The following is a 23,469-nucleotide window of genomic DNA, read 5'->3' on the forward strand; positions in this document are numbered from 1 at the left end:
ATTTGATTTCTTTATCTTAAAAAGAAATTAGCTATTAGAAATGATATCAGGCATTATCTGTGTTTGTGTTCTTGTCTTTATTTTTTGGTTCAGGCAAAGTGGAACCATTGCATGACCATTTCCATTTTCACTGCAGTTAATTTTCCTGTTAATTTGCTCCATTGTCTCTGTTGCCTGACTCTCTGTGCTTCTCTCTTTTTGTCTGTGCACTCTCTTCTTCCTCCTGCTGCGGCTGGATTCTTGATTGCGCTCAGGCTTTCTATTGATAAGGATATTGATAGGTACCAGTGACCAGAGAACATAACGTTCCTTCTGTGAAAGAACTTTATGCTTCTCTTTAGTCTGATAGATTCATAGAAATAAGTTCTCCACACTTTGTGTTTCTTTTTTTTGCCATGTTGCATTCGGTCTGCCTTTATTTCCATCAATTTAGGCCTCTGCAAAAAATATTTGAAATTATTTATGGTAAATAAAGGCAATCCTACATGCAAATGCAACCTCTTTAATTTGTATTAGTTTGTGTCATGGTATGTTGATCGTCTGTGGTACCCCGATTCCGAATGAATGCTTTCCTCTCAGCTGTTATTCACTGTGTGAGTCAATAACAACCAAGGCCACTGAGGCACCAACAGGGCAGTTTTGGCTCTCAGTCTGTGGGTGAGAGCGCCCCCTGCTGCCAAAGACTGGAACAGTGTAACACCCTGAAAGAGCCTCACAAGCAGTCATTTTAGAGCACAGACAGATTCAGATAAAGCAAATGATGTGCTGCAAACAGAATGTATTCCTTTAGTCTTATCTATAAATATAAATTGTATATTCTGCTTGCCACCGTTTGGGCTCTTGCCAGCTGTCACACACACAGCTCGCTGCACTCGGCACATTCCCGACACTCCTGTTAACTAGTGGTGCTCCTGATCACTTCATGTCTATTGTTGAGCTCTCACCTCGGTGTGCCTCCTCACATCTTGTCATGATTAGGGATAAGTGTGAGGGCCACTTCAGTCACCGCACAGTGTCTCCTTAAAGTTCAGTCACTGCTCCTGTTTTACACGGATCCTACAGACTCTGTTGTTTGTAAAGCACTCACTTTAAAGAAGGGAAAACAATGTGAGTCGATTAACTGAAGATTCTTTGATTTTCTCCTTCAGGACTTTCTATCGCTTCGAGGCGGTGTGGGACAGCTCCCTGCACAACTCCCTCCTGCTCAATCGAGTCACTCCATATGGAGAGAAGATCTACATGACCCTGTCTGCATATCTGGAGGTCAGTCATTGCTCCCCTGTGTTGTTCAGCTCTATCTTATATCCCCTGGGATGTCAACACAGCTAACGCACTTGCTGTCTCCTCTCCAAAGCTGGACCATTGCATCCAGCCTGCAATTATTACCAAAGACATCTGCATGGTCTTCTACTCACGAGATGCAAAGATTTCCCCTCCTCGTTCCCTCAGGAACCTCTTTGGGAGCGGATACTCCAAAACTCCCGACTGGTGAGACTTCTAACAACCAAATTTTACGACAGTTGGATCATGTTTTATCCACAAAGTTTACATATATTGAATGGTCTCTACTTCATTACAGCAATCGAGTCACTGGCATCTACGAGCTGAGCTTGTGTAAGATGTCCGACACTGGAAGCCCAGGTGAGCAAATCAACAATGTTGTTTTAAGGGATAAGTTCCCCCAGAAATGAAAGTTTTGTCATTATCTAATCAACCCCATGCTGATGGAAAAGTCAGGGGAGGTTCATAGTCCACGAGACATTTCTGGAGCTTCGCAGCAAAACAGTGCTGCAACATTCTACTAAACAACTGAAGTAGATGGGGACTTGTTTTAAAACATAAAAACAAATGAAAAGAAACATAAAATTGCTCCATACACCTCAACCAGTGTTATCCAAGTCTCTGGAAGCCCCAAGAACCCAAATTGATTTGAAAAGACGTGATTTACATCCCATTTAAGCCGAAATCTTCACTGTAGCTGCTAAGCTATAAGCATTAGCATGCAACCTGTCTGAAGTGGGTGCATGAGTTCCACCCGGCATCAAGGGTGTAAATAACGTCTTATAACGTCTATAATATTTGGGATCATAGGGCTTCCACAGACTTGGATTCATTTCCATTGGCATGGGGTTGAGTAGATAATGACAATTTTTTTTAGTTTTTGGGTGAACAAAGACAAAATTTCAGTTTATCACCATTCCTCTGAGATTGTGTCCTAATGAGAGCTTTTGTCCTGAGCAGGGATGCAGAGGAGGAGGAGGAAGGTCCTGGACACATCGGTAGCTTACGTGCGTGGAGAGGAGAACCTGGCCGGCTGGAGGCCCAGAGGAGACAGTCTCATCCTAGAGCACCAATGGGAGCTGGAGAAAATGGAGCAGCTGCATGAGGTGGGTCATCTGCAGTTTCAATCTTTTCTTTAAAAAAGTTTCTTCTAATGATTAAAGCGAAACTTCTATCTAACCCTGCCCATGTCGTACCTCCAGGTGGAGAAAACCCGTCACCTGCTGCTGCTGAGGGAGAAGCTTGGCGATGCAGCTCCAGTGGGACCAGCACCCACCACCAAGTCCCTGAGTGAGTCCCTGTCCCCCAGCATGAGCTCCGACACCCTGTCCACATCCACCTCCATCTCCTCACAGATCTCCAGCACCACGTTTGAGAGTGCCATCACGCCCAGCGAGAGCAGCGGCTACGACTCCGCTGACATCGAGAGCCTGGTGGATCGAGAGAAGGAGCTGGCTACTAAGGTGAGAGAGCAAATTCAGTGTTATGGGTTGCTGATGGGGATGATAAAATCTTTGCTGCATTGTTGCTTTCTCTCCTCTTCTGCTCTGAACAGTCTCATGTTTGTTCTCTTGTAGTGCCTGCGCCTCCTCACACACACCTTCAACAGTGAATATAACCAAGTGGTCAACAGTATCAGTGACTGTAAGGTGAGTAACAAAACTAAAAATACTGTGAACTTTATATCTTACCTTTAACTGTTGTCACATTCCCTCATTATAAAGCCCAAACATTAATCTCAGTGCTCATAGTCTATAAAGATTCAGTAAGAAGTGACCCTTAAACTAAATCTACTGTTTGTCACCTGATTGTTACTTTAGTATCAGCAGTGCACTCTCCAATAATCTAGATTTTTCCTGTGTTTAACAAATATTTCTTGCTCTTTTTCCTCAGCTATCTGACATCTCACCAATGGGACGTGACCCATCCGTGACCAGCTTCAGCAGCGCCACCCTCACTCCCTCCTCCACCTGCCCCTCTCTGTCTGACTCCCGCTGTGGTTCCATGGACCAGAAGTAAAACTTTAATTCATATATATATTAAATATCTGATTTAATTCAGTTTCAGGTTGTCACCATGATGCTTACTCTGTGTTCGTTGTTCCTCAGGACCCCAGAGAACAGCTCCCGTGCCTCCAGTCCCTCCTGCTCAGACTATGAGAACTTCCCGATGGTTCCTAGTCTGGAGACGTCCTACTTAGCGCGGGCTGGAAAGAACGAGTTCCTCAACTTGGTGCCTGATATTGAAGAAATGCGGCCAGGGTGAGTGCTGAAAGTCAATATGAGATGCTTCTCTCAGCCGAAACACAAACTAGCTAGTCCTGTTTTCTCATTCAAGCAGAAATTATTGGAATTGATCTGAAGTGCCGAGCCTGGGTGGTTTCAAGCGGAAGAGAACTTGATTTTCATCTGCAGAATAACAAGATTTTTAACTGATTTCTCTGTTTTTTGGTTCTTTTTCAGATCGGTAGTGTCCAAGAAAGGTTTCCTAAGCTTCATGGAGCCGCGCTCCAACTCATGGGTGAAGCACTTTGTTGTCGTGCGCCGGCCCTACGTATTTATCTACAACAGCGACAAGGACCCAGTGGAGCGGGGCGTCCTCAACCTCTCCACAGCGCAGGTGGAGTACAGTGAAGACCAGCAGGCCATGCTCAAGGTAGAGTTTCAAGTCAACAACCACACTGCATGAGGTTTATCAGCACATCCACAAGATGCACAGCACATGTAGAGTGTCATATGTTAACTCTTTGACAACAAACAACAACAAAACTGGCACTAAAAGCTTATGTAGTTTGACAAATATTTGATGTTATGTTTTCAGACTCCAAACACGTTTGCTGTGTGCACAAAACATCGAGGAATCCTCCTGCAGGCCAACAACGAGAAAGACATGAACGACTGGCTGTACGCATTTAACCCTCTGCTAGCGGGAACGATAAGGTACACACACACACACACACACACTTACACTTCTCATCGTGCCTGTGTCCATATAATATTTTTTCTGCCAGAAAAGCACAGGGAAGTTCTTGGTTGAAGCACTTGTGCGGTGAGAGAAAGAAAATGCTTTTAGTTGTTTTTGATTGATGCGACGTTAACAGAGGGTTGACTACACAGCTAACAACAAGCTCACAATGTGTGGGGTGATAAAAACAGAACATTCACCATCAACATACAGTTGCATTCACTTTTCTGTCTCTCTTATGGTAAATCTCGTGTAGGGTAAAGCTCAGGATACACAGACATGGCCAGAACAAGCTTCTCCTTAATTTTCTTTGTTACCAGGGTGACAGGTGACGGTTCCTGGGTTAATCTGATAAATGATTGGTTGCCTGAAAAGGAGCGACAGTAATGACACCTGCGCCTTTCTGAAAAGATCAAATATTTTTAAATACAAGCACACGGAGCAGCAGAGTGCTCTGAAAAAAACATGCTGGGTTCAGCACTTTGTCAAAACACGTCCCTGCTCATAAACAATAAATGTTATATAGACACGGGACCTGACACTGACAGCAGCTTTGCATTCTTAAGAAATGACATTCTGACTCATCACAACATAAAACTACTGTTCTTACAGATCTAAGCTGGCGAGGAGGCGCAGCGGTCTGATGAAGAACTGAGTGAGTCGAGCGGCACACAGGAACCCGAGGCTTCCAGTCTTTGTGGAAAGCCTTTGAACATACCAAGTGTTAACACTTATTAATCATTGTGACGGTTTTCTCTTGTAAGTAGACTTGTGGCTTAAGTCTCCTTTCATGCGACTAAAAGTTTCAGTTCCAGAGGAATTTGCCTCCCCCCTCTCCCTCCAACAACCCTCTGCCAACTTCACTTCCCTCCTCTCTATTCCTCTTCCCTTCTTCCTCCTCCTCCTCCTTCTCCTCCTCCTCCTCCTCAGCTTTTTGTGTTTTTGTTTTTATGACAATGTTTGGGTCTTTTTGTTCCGCTTTGTTGTCATTCCCCTAACTCCCTAACTAGTAGCATGTTGTAATAGTCTACTTGTGTGTGCACGATTCTTCAAAAACTGTTCTTTCAGGCCACTAATTTTCAGTTTGCCAATCATCTGTAAAAAATATTGTCTCTATCAGTGTTATTTGTCTCCAGAGAAGAGTTTTATTTTTTTTTTATATGCCCGCATGATAACTGCAGCAGTCCTCAGGAGAAGACCAGATTTGCTTACCGAAAAAAAAAAATGAAACAAATCAGATAAGCTACAGTTGAAACCATGAAGGGAAAATAGACATCAGTTTATGTTGTGCTACACAAAGCAAGGCTACTTCAAGATCTATTGCTGCTAATGAATTCATAGGCTTTTCCTCTCTATATGAGATTTGCATCAGGCCGCTGCCTCTAGCTCCCCCTCCACCACCTCCTAAACGGCCTTTAGAAACAAAAGTCTGAGAAATTTGTCCCAGCTCAGCCTGACACAAGGGTTTACACTGTCATCCGTGTGATATTAAGATCCCACTCCTCAGCCCGTGTACATACACCCACTCCAACTCCCCCAATAGTGCCGTCAGTCAGTCAGTGAGTGATCATGCATTTGTGTCAACGTCAAAAACACATGTTAACTGAAGAAACATGCAAAAATAAATGATTATTTCATATCTCAGCAGCGAAAAACATGATGGATTGTCCCTACAGGAGTGGTTCATTTTTTGCTATTTCATCTCAAGAAAAACAATGATGAGGAGGAAAACGGACGTGATTTGTACATAGTCTGTTCTGAGATCAGTGTGGTACTTAACTCTCATTTAAGACATTCCTCTCAGCTCCTCTTGCTCTAACTTAGTTTTTTCTTGAACAAAAATGTTCAGTCTCAGACTTTGATATTTTGTTTAAAAATCACATACGTGTGATACTGAAGACAAAAAAAAAAGATGGTGAAAAGGGAGGAAGGAGAAGGAAAGAAAATGAAGTTGCAACGCTTTAGCCTTGACGCCAGTAGTTAATGGATGACGCTGCTAGCACATGGCCTGCAGGACAGATGATAGTCTACCACATGACTCCCCCTCAGTGAAGTACTTACTGTTCAGAAGCACCGCAGGTTAACACGTGTTCATTTTCTATTTGAATTCAAACCTCTTAACTCATCTAACTCTCACTGGGTTGACTTTCTTTTTTTTAAAATTATTATTATTAACATTGTTGATTTTTTTTCTATTATGCTTTTAATCATTCCATAGGGAAGTTTTATATGAAATGTAACCGAGGGCATTTATTTCTTCATTTCTAACCAACGTTACAGGTGTTTAACTTTATTTTTTTGCACATTAACACATATCTATAGCAAGACGAGGGCAGATCACACAGTCCAAGATTATTTCAGGAGAACTGAGAAGAGCACATATCAAGGCTACACTGGATAGCTGTTCCTCTAAAAGGATTTACAAGAAAGAAAGATGTGATATGAAAGGGACGACATGTACTCAAAGGTTTTATTCCTGATCTTATTTATGAAAATATTTGCTCTGTACGTCGTACTACAGCTGCTACATTTGGCTCCGGGTAAATTCTGACATTTTTGGTGCCTCTGTCTCTACAAATGGTACGAATGTGATGAGTGCAGACAGGCATTAAAACTCTGGCCAACCAACCAGCAGTATGCCTATTGTATCGTATGAAAGGGACGTTAGAGATGAGAGGCTGCCAGTTACAAGCATTAGTGGCATTATTGGTGACATGTCTTAACTGTTATTCTGATGTAAAGACAGAAAACATTTGCCTCAGAATAGGTCGGAATGAGAGTATCACTGCCCTCAGGTCAGACAACCTGCTGGTCAGAGAAACAAAAACCTGTTTTTATTTTTTGTGAGTTTCTCCTGAGAAAATGTTTTGTCTTTAAAGGGGCACTATGTAGCTTTGGAGAAGAAATGTAAACTCTAAATTTTAATATTTACAATATAAATGATGTAATAATACAAACTCAAAAATATTTATTTTTCCATAACTGAATAAACAAACTGTTCTTGGGAGAAATAAGGTCCCCAGAACAGTTTAAGCTAGAAAGGTGGCAGGGTCCCCAAGTATAAACAAAGTAAAATGAAAACAAAGAGAGAGTTTGTTCATTTAGTTTGTTTAGGCATAAAAAAAAAATCGGTTAATGAAGATCTTTCTCTTCTGATTAAAATTTCTTCACCCGAAACTACATAGTGCACCTTTAAACAAACCAACACATGTAAAAAAAATAATGATGAAAACAAACATCTATCTATGCACTGATCAAGGCTTTAAAGTGCAACGTACCTCACATCAACCTCAGCGTTCTCCACGTCTGTGAGCTACATATCGACATGTCAGAGCAAACATTTTCACTTGACTAATTTGCAGAGGTATATTATTTTGGATTGTGTATTTATTGTTTGCAATGTATATATTAGTTTGCAGCTCTTTGCACATATCAATAAAAGGTTCAACTAACTGATCAAATAAAGTCTGTGCGGTTTAGTTGTTCTACTCAGAGTGAACCAAATGATGGTGTGGCAGCCTCTTTCTGGTCTGAACCGGGAGAGCGTTGAATGTACTATGAAGACGACGTGTGTTTTTCCATCGTTTAAAAGAGAACTGAAATGTAACCCACGACGTCTTTTCAGGGGAGGTGAGTTACATTAGTGCTTCCTCTTTAGTAGAAAGTGGTTTGAGTGGAAGTCTGATTATGATTTGAAGAATATTTACTCCTCACGCTAGCGAGCCACTTGAATTCTCACAAAGTGAAGGTGGTTTTGGACTCATTTTATTTTGTCTAATATCAGGGAATATAATACAAAGTAGCTAGTGACATCTAAAATGACAGTATACTATTGTTGTGCTGGTGTCTTTCCTCACCTCAACACTTTTTTTTTTTCCGTTGATGCCTTTCAAACAAAACTAGCCATGATATTTTCCATCTTCCCCCTCTGACAATTAATATCAGTTAACTGCGTCCCCTTTGGAATCTTACACCAAAAGAAAAAAGACAGAACCATGACATTAACACTGTACATTATTTGTCAGACTGGTTTCATTTTCATACTTATTTTGTAAATATCTGTGTTGTATGGAGCTTGAATTAAAATGTAAATATGTTTACTGTATTTGTAATAATTATAATCCATTCGCTGTATAGCATAGATGTGTCATGCAGATATCCTAATTCTGTGTATGGTAATCTTGCACCGTTGAACTGTTTAGTGAATGAGGCAACAATAAAAGTGCAAACTGTGCATTAGCAGAAACAAGTGCTGCCTGTTTGTCCTCTCCTTTGTTCAGTCTGAATCCCACCTTTACCTGTTTTTACATGTTACAACTTCCTTGTCCTTCCTGTTTGTGTCTACGGAAGCTCACTGATGCCAGGAACAAAAAGATATTAGAAGAATAAAAATGCTGACAGAAAGTGAAACTTAATTCAAACATAGTGAGTCCAAATTATGAGATACTTTCTCAGTTTATAATAATATTATTACTGATTTACAAACTATTTCTACTTTTACCCTCTACTTTACAGGCTCTGGCAGAAATACACTTTGAAGTACTTCATTAAACAATTTTCTACTGTGAAACTGGGACTAAATTGACAGGCATTTTCTAATTAAATAATGAATCAAATATTTGCCACCGCGACCCGACCCCGGACAAAGCGGAAGAAGATGAGATGAGATGAGATGAAATATTTGCTATTTAATATATTTTTCATTTCACAGAACGAAAGAAAAATGCACATAGTACTTTAAATTGTGATTCTTTTCCTGAACACCACCTCCTCCTCTCTGCCTCTCAGGCGTGTAAAGACGTTCTGACATTAAACTGGTTTAAACAGGGTAATTTTCCTGTGATCTGTCACAGATTTCCAGTAATTAGAAGAAGAAATCAGACATGGTTTGTTAACTGTGTTAAATCCCATTCTGCATGGAAAGAAGACTGGGACTCCTGACCAATCCTGGGGAAGAGAATTTATGACATATAATACATATAATACACCTTATAGGGCAGAAATAAGCACAAAAAATAGTTTGTGTATTTCTAGCTGCCAAGCTAATACTGCGCCATAAGCTGTGTATATTTTCAGAAATGCTAACAATTTAATAAAACACAAGTTGTCAAGAAGTTTAACACAAATCATGGAATTTTGTGCCCTGTAGTCTTCTGGGGACCTGAGGCAGCTGCCCACTTTTCCTGTCTCATAATCAAGTGTTAATTACAACGATGGACTGTGCACTTGTTTGTATATTATACAGTATATTTTAGTAGTTTCAGTTTTTCTTCTTCTTGCACTTCAGAAAGAAAGTCTTGAGCAACACATTTTCTTCAATAAACCCATGGGCTGTATACATGTATGTATAGAGTGGAACTAGGGACTGCTTTATGTGAGGGATCACAAGACAAAAAGTCACTGGTTTAATCTTTAACAGTGCATCATATTCTACATGCTCACTGTGTTTTTTTTTTTTTATGTAAAATTCACATCTGAAAAGTAATTTATGAGGATATCTGTCAAAAATGTAGTAAACAGCAAAATATTTCTCCCTTACATGAAGTGAAAAATAATTTACAAAGTAGCAGCTCATGGAAACACTAAACGATGCTTGATTGTACGATACTTGAGTAAATGTACGTGTTTAAACCACTGTTATTAATTTAAGTATCGATGGGTCCTGAAATAAACGGCACCCATTCACTTGGGGGGTGTGCACCTACGTGTCATGACTGACAGCCCGTGTAGCCAATAGGAGAACGGATACCTCTGCTCAGGTTTCTGGACCAATGAGTATTCGCAAAACGACATCGCTTCAGCTCGCTGCAAGTCTTCTGATTGGCGGATACTCTACGTGGGGGCGTACGTGAGCGTCTCCTCGCCTCGTCACGCTGGGAAGGGAACAAGGAAGTGAAAAGAGCGAACGAGGAGGAAACCTGAAGTGAAGTGGACTGGTGTGAGAGCTCGACTGTCATTTCAACACTGTTACTCCACTGTTACTGTACCCGCTGAGCACCATGGCTGAGTAAGTTCCCGAATGAGTTCATTTACTTATTTAGATAGTCGGCAACATGGAGAGGTAGCGGCTGATACGCTGAGTAACATTACTGTAGACTTTGTTGTCGTTTTTCTAATTTGTTGAGAGTAATCTTCGTGAGCACTTGGTGTTAAACGGAGCTGTTAGCTTGTTAGCTAACCCGCTTCATCTGTTAGTGTTTAGTAGAAAGAAATGTGACATTTACGGTGAAAATTGAACGACACGACCGATGTAGTTGCTATGGATTTTGGGTAGTGACAGTTAGCTTTGAAATCACACGTAGTGTCATGTCTGTGTCACTTTTAAACCTGCTTTAATTTCCTTTAAGTGAAACATAAACGATATAAAAAAGGATATGATGAGAGGTTTAATGATGAAAATAATGGTGGACAGTTTTGTAAGTCCTTGTTGTTGGTGTTCAGTCTGTAACCAGATGCAGAGCCCTTCAGTAAATGTGATTATCACTCTTCCTCCTCACAGAGCAGACATTGCACTGATTGGTTTGGCTGTCATGGGCCAAAACCTCATCATGAACATGAATGACCATGGCTTTGTGGTAAGATGATCCCTCTCCTGTTTCTTTCTGCAATTCTTGGCAGCAAAACTTGTTCCTCTTTCCTCTTTCATTTCACCCAGTAATCCCCTAACCTCTCCAACAGGTCTGCGCCTACAACCGAACCGTGTCCAAGGTGCACGACTTCCTGAAGAATGAGGCGAAGGGCTCCAAGGTGGTCGGAGCAGAGTCTCTGGAGGACATGGTGTCCAAGCTGAAGAAGCCCAGGAGGATCATCCTGCTGGTGAAGGCTGGACAGGCTGTGGATGACTTCATTGATAAACTGGTTGGTAGTTTGTGCTGAAATGAATAAAAATCAATTTTGAAAAAAAGGAGTCACACCTTGTTAAATCCGTTCTTCTTCCTCTTCAGGTTCCTCTTCTTGAAGCCGGGGATATCATCATTGACGGTGGCAACTCTGAGTACAGAGACACAACAGTAAGTGAGAGAGAATCACTGCGTAGGAGTGAATCTTTGTATATAATTGAGGATGTTCTCTCAGTACTCATGTGTTTCTGTCATACAGCGACGGTGCAAGAGTCTGAAAGAGAAGGACTTGCTGTTTGTTGGCAGTGGAGTCAGTGGCGGAGAGGAAGGGGCACGTTTTGGACCCTCACTCATGCCAGGAGGACATAAAGAGGCCTGGTGAGTCCTCACAATCTCTAAATGTTAGATGCAGGACACAGACATGCTAAAACAAATACACACACTACTGATAAAGTTGGGCATATTTGGGACTTTGGACATCGGAAGATCTAGTGTGTAAGCTAATGTATTCAAACTCTTGTGGCTTTATTTTGAAGGCCACACATAAAAGACATCTTCCAGAGCATTGCTGCCAAGGTTGGAACAGGAGAACCTTGTTGTGACTGGGTGAGTGCTATTATTTAATATGTGTTGTGTACATGATGTTAACTGTGTGCGAAGTGGTTGTAACAATAATCTGGCTTTGCTTTGCAGGTCGGAGATGAGGGTGCAGGTCATTTTGTGAAAATGGTCCATAATGGCATTGAGTATGGCGACATGCAGCTGATTTGTGAGGCCTATCACCTGATGAAAGATGTCCTGGGTATGGACCACGATGAGATGGCAAAGGTGAGCTGCACATCAACTTTATTAGTATTTTTTTGTGCCATCAACTTGGGGAAAAAAAACAAACAATGCGGCTGATTTCATTTCATCACAATGAAACAGGCCTTCGACAAATGGAACAAGACAGAGCTGGACTCCTTCCTCATCGAGATCACGGCTAACATCTTCAAATACAGGGACTCTGATGGGACACATCTGCTGCCCAAGATCCGCGACAGCGCGGGACAGAAAGGCACAGGGAAGTGGACGGCCATTTCAGCTCTGGAGTACGGCACACCTGTCACTTTGATCGGTAAGAGGAAGAAAGGAGGCTCCAGACAAGGAAGTATCTGGTTTCCGTGTCTCTTCTTCCTTCCAGTAAACCTGAAAAGAAGGAGATGTCATCATGTTTACCATGATGACATGGCAAACATCATTATGTCACACATGTTAAGATTTCAACATGGCTTTAACAAATTAAAGGGAAGCAGGCCTTATAATCAGAGTTTTTGGGCTAATGTTTAGTTTTGCCTGTTAGCTGAAACACAGCCTGACCAGTGAACTTCTTCTAAGGAGCATGATAAATATGTGGCTGCCACTAAGAAGATTGAAGGCTTTTCTAGTGGCCTGCTCATCTCAAGTGACATAAGTGGGATTTGTTAAACTCTCTGCAGCTTTGAGCTTTGCTCTGACTGTTTGATAGTCTGTTTCAGAAACAGCCAGGGACAAGATGGAGGTCAGGAGGTGAGATTAATAATCCAGGAATGAAGGGGTTATCAGGTCTGCCACCCTTTTTAAGAGCGTGTGGTTTAGGTTAAAGAGTCATGGATGAAAAATGTTTAATCAAAGTTCAATAACTTGTTCAGATAGTTTTTAAGAAAGTGGTTGTTTGCTCAGTCCCTGTCAGTGCTGTAGATGTTGTGATAGAGGCAGCACAAAAGGCCTCATTGTGTGAGAGCTGAGCCAGTGTGTGTGGAGCAGGCTGACAAGCCTCTACAGTGTGCATGGCTGGATTTCTGCCTCGAATAGGAAGCACATTCCTCATCACGATAGTTTACTCACTGGACACATATCTGCCCGTCTCTCTGCCCTTTGGTTGCCCCACCTAGCTGTTCTGTTTTTAGCAAGTCATGCTTACCAAACAGTTTTTCCTCTCATCTTGATACAGTGGCAAAGTAATTATAATGTTTAAACAAGGCTTGGACTGGTCCTGTTAATATGGTAACTGGCAATCCCTGATTTTTTTTTTTTTTTAAAAGGTCACAAGCCCTGCTGTTACAACAGTATTGTTATTACTGCTAAGTCACGCTGATGTGTGGGCTTGTCTTTATGTTATCAAGGTGTTTCTGCAGCGCGGCACTGGCTGGCATAAACAATGTAATCATTTGTTGTGAGAGGGTTCAGGATATCTAAACTGCTATTTGCAGACTCCTCTCTGTATTTATGTGACGTGAGCAGAGAGCTAACCTTGTTGTCCCTCTCTGTTTCTCTGTCTGCTCGACTCACTCTCCCTCCCTCCACCTCCCTCTCCGTGTCTCAGGGGAGGCTGTCTTTGCCAGATGCCTGTCCTCACTCAAGGATGAGAGAGTGGAGGCCAGCCGCAGCCTTTCAGGGCCGCAGGGGGTCAAATTCAGCGGTGACAAGGAAGCCTTCCTGGAGGACATCAGAAAGGTAGCACACACAGTATAGCACACACTCGGTTGCCAGTTTACTAGATGCATCTTGCTAAAACTCATTCAGTCTTTGTGTTCTCAGTCTTTCCTTTTTTTTTTTTTTTTAACAGTGACTCATTTTAAATTGTGTTACTATATCAGCAACCATTGATTCCTTTTTTTTTTCTCTGCAGGCCCTCTACGCCTCCAAGATCATTTCCTACGCACAGGGCTTCATGCTGCTGCGGCAGGCAGCCAAAGAGTTCGGTTGGTCCCTCAATTACGGTGCCATTGCTCTGATGTGGAGAGGAGGCTGCATCATCCGAAGGTACATTTAACTTCACATGTCCTCATATCGCAAGTTTGCCTCTGTGCCACATTGTGCAACTAAATGTCGTCAGGCATCTTTCACAATGTGGTTAGGAGGTTTCATAGAGCTTAAGTAACAGATAAGAATAAAAATGAATAGTTTTTGTGTTGATATAAGATGTTTAAAAAAGCTTTTTAACAAATGTAATATAGTGACATAAAGGAAGTTATTAACTCTTGTGAAATAATGGAGTGAGAAATCTAGATGGAAGATAAAATGACCCTTCCTGTAAAATCAGTGCCAGTAGAATGAGGAAACTAGGGTTGTGACACTGGGTTACTTTGTGTAATCTGCCACAGACGTTGCATAAACCTAAATCACAAATGGCTCTCTGTATGACTAACAGTGTGTAGCCACCACTCAACCTCTGCATTATGGCAAGGGTGTTGTTTTATTTGACTGGAAACATAGTTGTGGTATTTGTTAAATATATTTTACAGATAAACAGTGAAATATTCAGGAGCCTCTGTCTCTTGGCTAACACTGCCCTCTCCCCTCCCCACCAGTGTCTTCCTGGGTAAAATCAAAGAAGCGTTCGACCGGGACGCAGAGCTGCAGAACCTGCTGCTGGACAATTTCTTCAGTGATGCTGTGCAGGACTGTCAGGTATGAGGAAGGAGGAAGTGGCCAAAGAACAACCTGCAATACCTGAATTGACAAAGACACACAAAACAAGTTATTTCCTCTTTCACAAGGAAAAGGAGGTTTCTACAGATAGTTATCAAACTGGAGTCTGGGTATTTCCTTTTACATTGTATTTTGAAATAAGAAAGGACACAGTGGGTTCATTCACTGTTTGTACATCATCCAAACTGTCTTCGAATTCAACACAATGAAAAAATAAACTTGGTGCAGACAATCGGACCTCAGTCGACCCAAATGCAGAGAAAAACATTTTCTCTACACTTCCATCTTCTCAAAAACAAAAGCTCATAGCGAGTCCACTCAGATTCACCTGTTATTAAAGATATTGTCTAATCAAACATGACTCTGCTCGACCTGACATAATTTGGACCAAGCTCAAATCAGGTTTTGGTTTCTAGGAACTGAGTGGCCTCATGAAGACCTCTTGTTCTTGGCTTCTTGCTAACACGACCATATTATCACCAAATTACATCAGAGCTCCATGAACAAAACCATTTTTTAACCTGTTTAATCTCTTTGTTTAGGAGTCATGGCGCAGAACAGTCAGCACTGGAGTCCAGCATGGCATTCCTATGCCCTGCTTCACCACAGCTCTGTCCTTCTATGATGGTTACAGACATGAAAAGCTGCCAGCAAACCTCCTCCAGGTGAGACAGCAGTTGATGCTGCAGAGCAGAGCCCACTGAGCATATGGCTGAGTGTGTACCAGATTAAAAAGGTCACGTGGAGCTGTCGTGTGTGTGTGTTTGTGTTGGGATCTAAGAGCTTTAAGACCCCGACAGGTTACAGTGCGTGTTTTGTAACTCCTTTAACTCTGTTCAGTATATAAATATGGAGCAGGAACAGTTTGTCAATTTTAATTACTTTATAACACAAAAATGTCAAATATAACTGCCTTTAAATGTGAGGATTTGATTTTCCCTTGTTTATATCATTGCAGATTGAATATTTGTTGAACAATCTGAAGGTGGTTCAAGGGACAGTTCACCCCAAAATCAAAAATGCATATTTTTATACCTCTTACCTGTAGTCCTATCCATGCATCTAGATTGTTTTGCTGTGAGTTGCTGAGTTTTGGAGAAATCGGCCATAGAGATGTTTGCCATCTCTGGAATATAATGGAAGTAGATGGCACAAAAAATTACATAAAAAAAAAAACTCAACACTAATGTAACTTTCCAGAAATCATGACCGGGTTTACAAGATAATCCACAGACCTTGCTGTGAGCAGTTTCATGTAAAAACTTTTTTCTTTCTATCAAATTACATGCATCACTAGCAGAAGGAAGTGTTTATCAAGCCTCTCATCCATGAGTAGATGCACGTTTCCTTCTGCGGCATGATATGGTTGGCGGGTGTAGTTTGATAGAAAGAGAATAGTTCCTGCATGAAACTGCTCACAGCAAGATCTGAATTATCTTGAGAAAACAGGTCATGATTTCTGGAAAGAGACATTACTGTTGAGTTTTTTAAATATAATTTGTGGTGCTTTGAGCAGCAGTGCCATATAGTTTCATTTTATTCAAGACAGGGCCGATATCTCTACGATCAACATCTCCAAAACTCAGCAAATTTACACCAAAACAATCTAGATGGATAAATAGCACTGCGGGTAAGGGGAAAATATGTATTTTTGATTTTGGGGTGAACTGTCCCTTTTTAAATAAGTAGACAATTAGTTGCATTCCTATTTGGAGGTGAAATTTGTCTCTGTGCAGGTGTCAGGGGTTTTTAACGTTGTGCTTTGTTATTTTAGGCCCAGAGGGACTACTTTGGAGCCCACACATACGAACTGCTGTCAAACCCCGGTCAATTCATCCACACCAACTGGACGGGCCACGGAGGAAACGTCTCCTCCTCATCCTACAATGCTTAAGGATCATGTTCACATCACTGAAAACCACAAAACCAGATGAAAGGACGAGGATGAGGGGAAATGATCTGAGACAAAAGAAGACATGTTACACATTCCATCTTTGCCTGAATATTTAAGAGCCACCCACCATAACGATTCCCTAAATCCAACTTTTTACTCCTCTCAAAGACGTGTTCATGCAGTTTTATTTATCAAGAAGTGGAATCATAGATTATGTGTGTTGTAAACTCTACATCCTCTGTGTTTTGGTGTAGCGACTTTTATCACAAGAGGTGGAGCAGCAAAGAGTTGACTCCATCTGGAAGCTATTGATATTATGCTGGCTATCAGGCTAAGGTTCACCTGTCATCATGGGCCCAGGGTTCACTGTGTTAACACTGGATTAAGGTGAACAGTTGCACTGTACTGTATTAGGCTAAATAAAGATTTCAATCCCTTTATAATTAGCTTGTATGGTCGTTACTCTCTGGCTGCTGTAAACAGGATTGAGATGTGTTTGTGTGTAGCGCTAAATTAGGCAACAAGTGACATAAGTTGCCTGATATGTAAACAGGATTTTCAGTTCAAAAGGCCTCAGACAGAGACCAGGCTATTCAGTGTGTATTAATACATGTCTGAAGTGTGGATAAATACACTGAATATCAATATATGATATTATTATACAAGATATAAGGTGTTAAACTCCAATAAGCCTGCAAAAAAAACCCCATAAATTGGTCATTTAATTGACAGGAAATAGTAAAAAAACAAAATTAATCTGTATCCAGACTAATATCTTAATCAAAATTAAATTGGTGGTGGACAATCATGGAGAATTTATGCCAGATGTTTTATTTTCCTGTACTGTGGTTTCTCATAAAATTGTGAAATACTCAAATCTGTCACAAAATTAGGATATCCTATCTTTAAAAATAAACCTCTTCTTACTCAAACTTCCCACCATATTTAACTGAAAATTGTAAATCAGGTTTTTTGAGACATCCAGCGCACATCAGGCAAGTCTGTGGTAACTGGTTCTAATCATGAAATGGGTCCTGAAGCATTTCATATGTTGTCCTTTCAGTGATTGTCCAGCAGGTGGCCCTAACACCCTGACACATATTTCTATAAACACAGTAATTCAGTAGGATGAAACTACAAACTGGAGTTAATCCAACAGCAAACCATTCACAGATTAAGTCATGTTAACACAAGTTTGACAGATAAAAAAAATATTTCTAAAGAATTGAACATTATGAATAACATTATATATAAAGAAAGGTTAGTGCAATAAAGATTAAACTGACCACATGTCCTCCCTCTGCATCCTCTTGCCTTGTCCTCAGTATTTCTAAAATCCTGGCTACAGCCCTGTTCTTGACCTACAATAAGTAGTTCTTGTTGTCCTTTGGTCTCTATTTCAAAACAGTCAAGGTCTTCCCTTCCCTTCTTTTGTATTTATCAACCAGGGAAAGTGCCCTAATCTGTCTCATGCCATGCTTATGCTAATTATCGTGCTGTTTGACTGATATTAGTGACTGATATTAGTTTCCCCCTTACCTTTGTTTGCGTGCATCGATATTGATTGATTGAATATAGCATGTTGTTATATGTGAGTTATGGTGTTGTCCACCATTGTTAATTAAGGGCTGCATGGTCGGCGCTCAGCTGTCGTGCCTGTTTAAAGCCACCAGGTGTCACTGTGTACTCCTCAGCTTGATTCAGTACTACAGTACTGTGGTGATCTGTGTGTGTATTGTATTGAAAGAAAGGTTTTACAGTATATAGTTGTCAGGTTCTATGTACATATATATGTTTATATATTGACTTCACTTTGGGTATATTATTATCACAGGAAAACATTGTTTATATTCTTTCTTATTTATATTCTAACAAAGTCACTTTTAGTCTAATAAACTGTTTTCATATTGTATTTCCTCTCTTCTCCTCTTATCAAACTAGATTACTGTGACATGTTATACATAATATTTAAGTTTTATACAGACAAAAAAAAAAAAACAAAAAAAAAACAATCTACTTCCTTCATTGTGATTTTTTTTGACTGTAGAAAATTCTGCAGAAATTGTTGTCTAAATTAGAGTAGGACAAACGTGCACGAAAATTGAATACAGGTCCATCACATATTGATGTTAAGTTAATGTGGATTATGGCTGTGACTTCTATTATCTACATTATCTATCAATTACTCAGCTTATTTTTGTAGTCAATAAAATATCAGAAGATTGTGAAAATGCCAGGTGTAAACAGCAAATCCTCAAATTTGAATGTATTTATTTGAATTACATGTAAAATTACCATAAGATTCAGTTACACAAGTTCTATGTAGAGTTTATCATTTGATGAAAGTATTTCTATCATGTTAAGTTAATAAATGAATAAATCAACAACGTAGTCTGCTTAAATTAAGCTGATGCATTTTTTCAAGTATTATACATAAAAGTATTTCACATGTAATGTATTATTTTGATGTATAATACTTGATAAATGGCTTTAAAGAACATCTACAGCTCATGTTAGCTTTAGCAAACTACTATTCCACGTATCAAGAGCTCTGTATCTGTTCCTTTATAGGCCTGTGAAAAAGCTGCATAGTGTACCTTTAATGGGTATTTCACTAAATATGACTCCTGCATACTCTTTTTTGTTATTACTGTGTCCAGTTTGGTGATCACAAAAATGTCTCTCTTCAACACATTTCAGAAAGTTAGTAGTACTAGTATTGTAATCATATTTTGTAGCAGTTAAGGATCGTTTGCTGTATTAACTGCACTACTTTCAATACTGCTGTGTGAATGAATATGATGATTTTCGATCATTAGATAGCAGTAAATACATCTGTTATATATCATCTATAAAGCTCTTGGTGGAAAAGTCTTGTCACTAAGCTGCTGCATTTGACGAGCTGGCAGCAAGAACGTGTTAAGATGGTGATACACACTTGTTGTTTGTTTTTCACTCCATCATGAGGGTGCAAAACTCCACTGTGGCTGGCTCACTACCAGGCGGGCACAAATCATCAAAGCCCTGAGCAACAGTGATGCTGATGATGAGGATGAGATATTCACAAACTTAATGGTACGTAAGTCATTTTAATACTTTTACATGAAGTTTCATAGAAGTATGCCTCCTATGGTCACATGGCCACTATTGATTGTTTCTAATGATGTCATCATGTTGATCTGACCGTTGATGTTGCTACTCTCAGGAGACACTTCTCAAGAGAAGGAGCTTTACAAAAGGAGCGAGCTGTATCCCTTACTATGCAGTACACAGTCATCTCTCTACACTAAGCTGTCTAGTAGAGGCATAATATTGCCCCCCAAAAAGTTCATTTTGTTTAGTTACCAGCCAAAAAAGTTAGAAGACAAAACAAACTATAATATTCCGGATGGAAAAGTAAATAAATGTCTTTGTGGATGGTGTCGGAAAACTTCCTCACATTGATAAAAGTGAATTTTGCTTTAAGATACAAAATAAGAATCTAATAACAACTTGAATTTACACCTTTAAGCACTTTATCTCCTGCTGTGCTCTGGGGATTCTCAGCTGCAGAGTTACACAGCGCTGCTTTCACCCCCACAGCCAGTGAGGGATGTCGTATCTGACAGTAGTGTGTCACAGCTGCTGTTACACCTGCTGTTTTACAGTAAACAAAGCCTCACCTCGGTGCACCTGTGCTGCCGTGGCTTCGGTGATTGCCAGGTTGATGTTTACGTCTTCTATTCAGCCGTCCTGGGACGCTTAAAACACCTCCCCCTTCGACGCCTCATGTCAGAGCTTTGATCCTGGGGGAGAAAACAGCAGAACAAACAATATAAACACATTTGACTACAATACACTTCAAATACCATAAACAGACTGCTTTATTATCAGGCTGAGGTTCATCTCAGAGAGGACACTCCACCAAATATGGCCACTCTGTTATTTGGATCAATTCCATTGGTTGATGAAAAATAAACGTCTGCGTTCCTATTCGTTATCTCTCCTGCTTAATTAATCCAGAGGACAGAACAGAGGCCTTGTATTCTTTATGAAGCCTGATGTCAAGCAGAGGCTGAATTGGAGCACAGGAGGCTATTAGAGAGAGGCCGTGCAGGTGGATGACGAAGCTGCTGAGTCATCTGCAGACTGAGCAGGCAGCAAGCCGACACCAGACAGTACAGTATGATGATGATGCATAATGAAGCAGGAGGAGGACGAAGAAGACTGGACAACAGATGTAAATGGATTTCATCAAGATCAAACACTCTCTACTTCCTGTATTTCTGAAAGGAACATCATCCAATTAAATGACCATATGGTGAAGATCAGCAGTTAATTTTAATGAAAAGACCAAAATTGTCAATAACAGGTCATCAATATATTTACTTTTTTTAAAAGAAATTTTAAAAGGCTAAAATTTCCTAAAACAGCTGGGCGCTGTACACTTGATAAACTGAAACAGTCGCAAATATTATGCATTTGTTGGGGATTATTCAGCCACAGTATTTCTGGCAGCAGGACAGTGTATGTAGGACTGATCATCTATTGATCATCATAGTGAAGGGTCATGTCGCCCAGTGTAATAGTGTGGCTTACTGATGTGCTTGAAGGTCTATGGTAGGCTTTAGTAACAGCTGGTTTTGTTCATTTCAAACAGATCCTACATGAACAATCCTCGAGTGACTTGCTTTTTAAGGGTGGTCCGCTTGTAGTTGTGGTAAATGAGAATAAAACTAAGTATGACAATACCTTATGTAACATATACAACATGAAAGGTGCACTGTGTAGTTTTAGAAAGAGAACAAACAAACTAAACCAACTCTTTTCTTTTTCATGACTGAATAAACAAACTGACTTTAAAGGACAACACAATTTCATACAGTTTTACTTTGTTTATATGTGGCAGACCCTGCCACCTTTCCAGCTTCAAACTGTTTTCTGGGGACCTTATTTTCTTCTGAGAACAGATTGTTTATTCAGTTATGAAAAAAATAAATATTTCACATTGTTCACATTATTATTACCTAGTTAACATTGTAAATACCAAAATTTTGAATTTCTTCTACAAAACTACATAGTGCCTCTTTAAACAGATGACTCTACCTAGACTGTACATAACAAATACAGGATAAGAGGATGAATATGGATACGATAGAACTGTGTGCAGGCTCATGGAGGGAGAAATGGAAATTCAGTCACTATCTACTCAACCCCATACCGATGGAAAGTTGGGTGAACTTTAGTAGTCCATGAAACATTTCTGGAGCTTCACAGCAAAACAGCGTTGCAGCGATCTCCTGAACAACTGAAGTAGATGGGGACTTGTTTAAAAATGCAAAACAAACAACTGAAAATAAACATTAAAATTAAATTAACTACACTTTTTTAGGCTGAATTCTTCACTGTCCTTCACATGTCCCCGTCTACTTTGTTGTTTTCTGAGAGTATGGCAACACTGTTTTGCTGTGAAGCTCCAGAGAGGCTTTGTGGACTACTCAACTTCACCTGATTTCCATCTGTATAGATTTCCAGAATATAAACTGTCACAGATGTTTTTCATGACAACAAAGTGCTGTAAAACAATCAGTTGATAATAGAAATTAATGTTTAATCTGGTGTTTTCTGAGATCGATCTAGTTTTTTTTAGGAATAATAGAGATTCAGCTCTACTAATTTCCTATATTTACAATTTGACCTTAAAGTTTAAACACAAAGGTTGAACCTGTTTGACTCTCACTAGAAACTGCAGAAGGAGAAGAGGAAGTTGCTGCAGATTCTCCTATATATGACTGAGCTACAGTTTGGGTTCATGGATCCAGGCAGTACCTCAGTGAGAAGGTGGCAGAGAGGACCCGCAGAAACCACATCACCTCCGGGGACAGACCACCTTGCAAGAACTTCTCCTGGAAGACCTTCTCAACCGCTTGCAGCAGCGGGACAAAGCACATCAGTTCACACTGTGTTACCATGTTAACAGCAGGGAGATTCAATTAAACTGCAGCTATAAAATACATGTTTGTGGCCCATCACTGTCTGTATTCTCACTGTGATCTTAATGGCTGTCACAGCCTTGTATGAAATTTCAGGACCATTAGAGAGTTTTAATTATTTTATAGACCTGAGCAATCATTTATTTTATTTAAAATTACATTTCATTTTCAAATGTCTTACACAGCTCAGATACAAAATTGAGGTTATAACTACATTTTATACAAGTTTTGTTTTTGTTTTACCACATTTTAAAGTTTTTTCAACTAATTTGGTGCAGTGTTTTTAAATCCTGTTCCTGCGCCCCCTGCTCCAACACACCTGATTCAAATGAAAGGCTCCTTATCAGGCCTCAGCAGAGCTCGATGAGCTGATCATGATGATCATTCATCAGGTGTGTTGGAGCAGGGAGACATCTAAAACATGGAGGGCAGAGACCCCAGGGACAGGATTGAAAACAGAAAATAATGTACAGGTGTTATGAAGTGATACTCCTTTTTACTTCTTCATATTAAAAAAGGATTTTCAATTTTTGACAACTAACAAAGATAGTAAGTAACTCCTCCATTCTGAAAACTTTGTCTGATAGCAGGTCAAGGAACTCAAATCATTTTACACACATTTTCTAACTTTCTTACTTTTTAAGTGAAGTGTTTTTTGTTTTTTTCAAATGTTTAAATCTACGGTTAATAACATCCAGCAGGAATGTATTATATGTTTGCATTGTATACAATGTTCTACATGCAGTCTTTGACTGGGCATCCCTGAGGGTTTTTCTGCAGGACGACTGCTCTTACTATAAACTGGTTTCATTTACATTCTCAGAAGTTCCCAACTGGTGCGCTCCCCGAGCACCGAAGAAACAAACACTATGAGGTACATTTCTATAAATAAAAGACAACTTGGGAGTCTTACCCACAGCTTCTTAAAATACGGCACATTAGCACCTCCTGTAGGCAGAACATTAACCCAGCCAGCATCGACACAAACCAGTGTGGGACACTTTTACACCAAAGACCAAATCAGACATTCCAAATAAAATATTCAAGGCATGTAAAATTGTAATAA

The 23,469-nt window shown here is 40.1% G+C and overlaps 2 protein-coding genes across 2 annotated transcripts in view; both read left to right on the forward strand.

Annotated features, from left to right (window-relative positions):
- The window catches only part of kif1b (kinesin family member 1B), a 60,761-nt gene extending 52,267 nt beyond the window's left edge, over nt 1-8,494 (forward strand). The window contains exons 36-46 of the mRNA XM_073469499.1: nt 1,149-1,263; nt 1,355-1,488; nt 1,580-1,641; nt 2,242-2,387; nt 2,484-2,744; nt 2,859-2,930; nt 3,175-3,296; nt 3,390-3,542; nt 3,744-3,936; nt 4,102-4,220; nt 4,858-8,494. Coding sequence (XP_073325600.1) covers nt 1,149-1,263; nt 1,355-1,488; nt 1,580-1,641; nt 2,242-2,387; nt 2,484-2,744; nt 2,859-2,930; nt 3,175-3,296; nt 3,390-3,542; nt 3,744-3,936; nt 4,102-4,220; nt 4,858-4,900 — 1,420 coding nt within the window. The 3' untranslated portion in view covers nt 4,901-8,494. The remainder of the gene's footprint in view (nt 1-1,148; nt 1,264-1,354; nt 1,489-1,579; nt 1,642-2,241; nt 2,388-2,483; nt 2,745-2,858; nt 2,931-3,174; nt 3,297-3,389; nt 3,543-3,743; nt 3,937-4,101; nt 4,221-4,857) is intronic.
- Nucleotides 8,495-10,151: 1,657 nt separating this feature from the next.
- pgd (phosphogluconate dehydrogenase) lies at nt 10,152-16,874 on the forward strand. The gene is made up of 13 exons (XM_073469519.1): nt 10,152-10,252; nt 10,745-10,820; nt 10,924-11,103; nt 11,190-11,255; nt 11,344-11,462; nt 11,621-11,690; nt 11,778-11,912; nt 12,012-12,201; nt 13,429-13,559; nt 13,735-13,868; nt 14,417-14,516; nt 15,080-15,202; nt 16,312-16,874. The coding sequence occupies exons 1-13, from the start codon at nt 10,245-10,247 to the stop codon at nt 16,429-16,431; spliced, it is 1,452 nt and encodes a 483-aa protein (XP_073325620.1). The 5' UTR covers nt 10,152-10,244; the 3' UTR covers nt 16,432-16,874.
- The last annotated feature ends 6,595 nt before the right edge of the window (nt 16,875-23,469 follow it).

Source organism: Pagrus major, chromosome 7, assembly GCF_040436345.1.
Source record: "Pagrus major chromosome 7, Pma_NU_1.0".
NCBI lineage: Eukaryota > Metazoa > Chordata > Actinopteri > Spariformes > Sparidae > Pagrus > Pagrus major.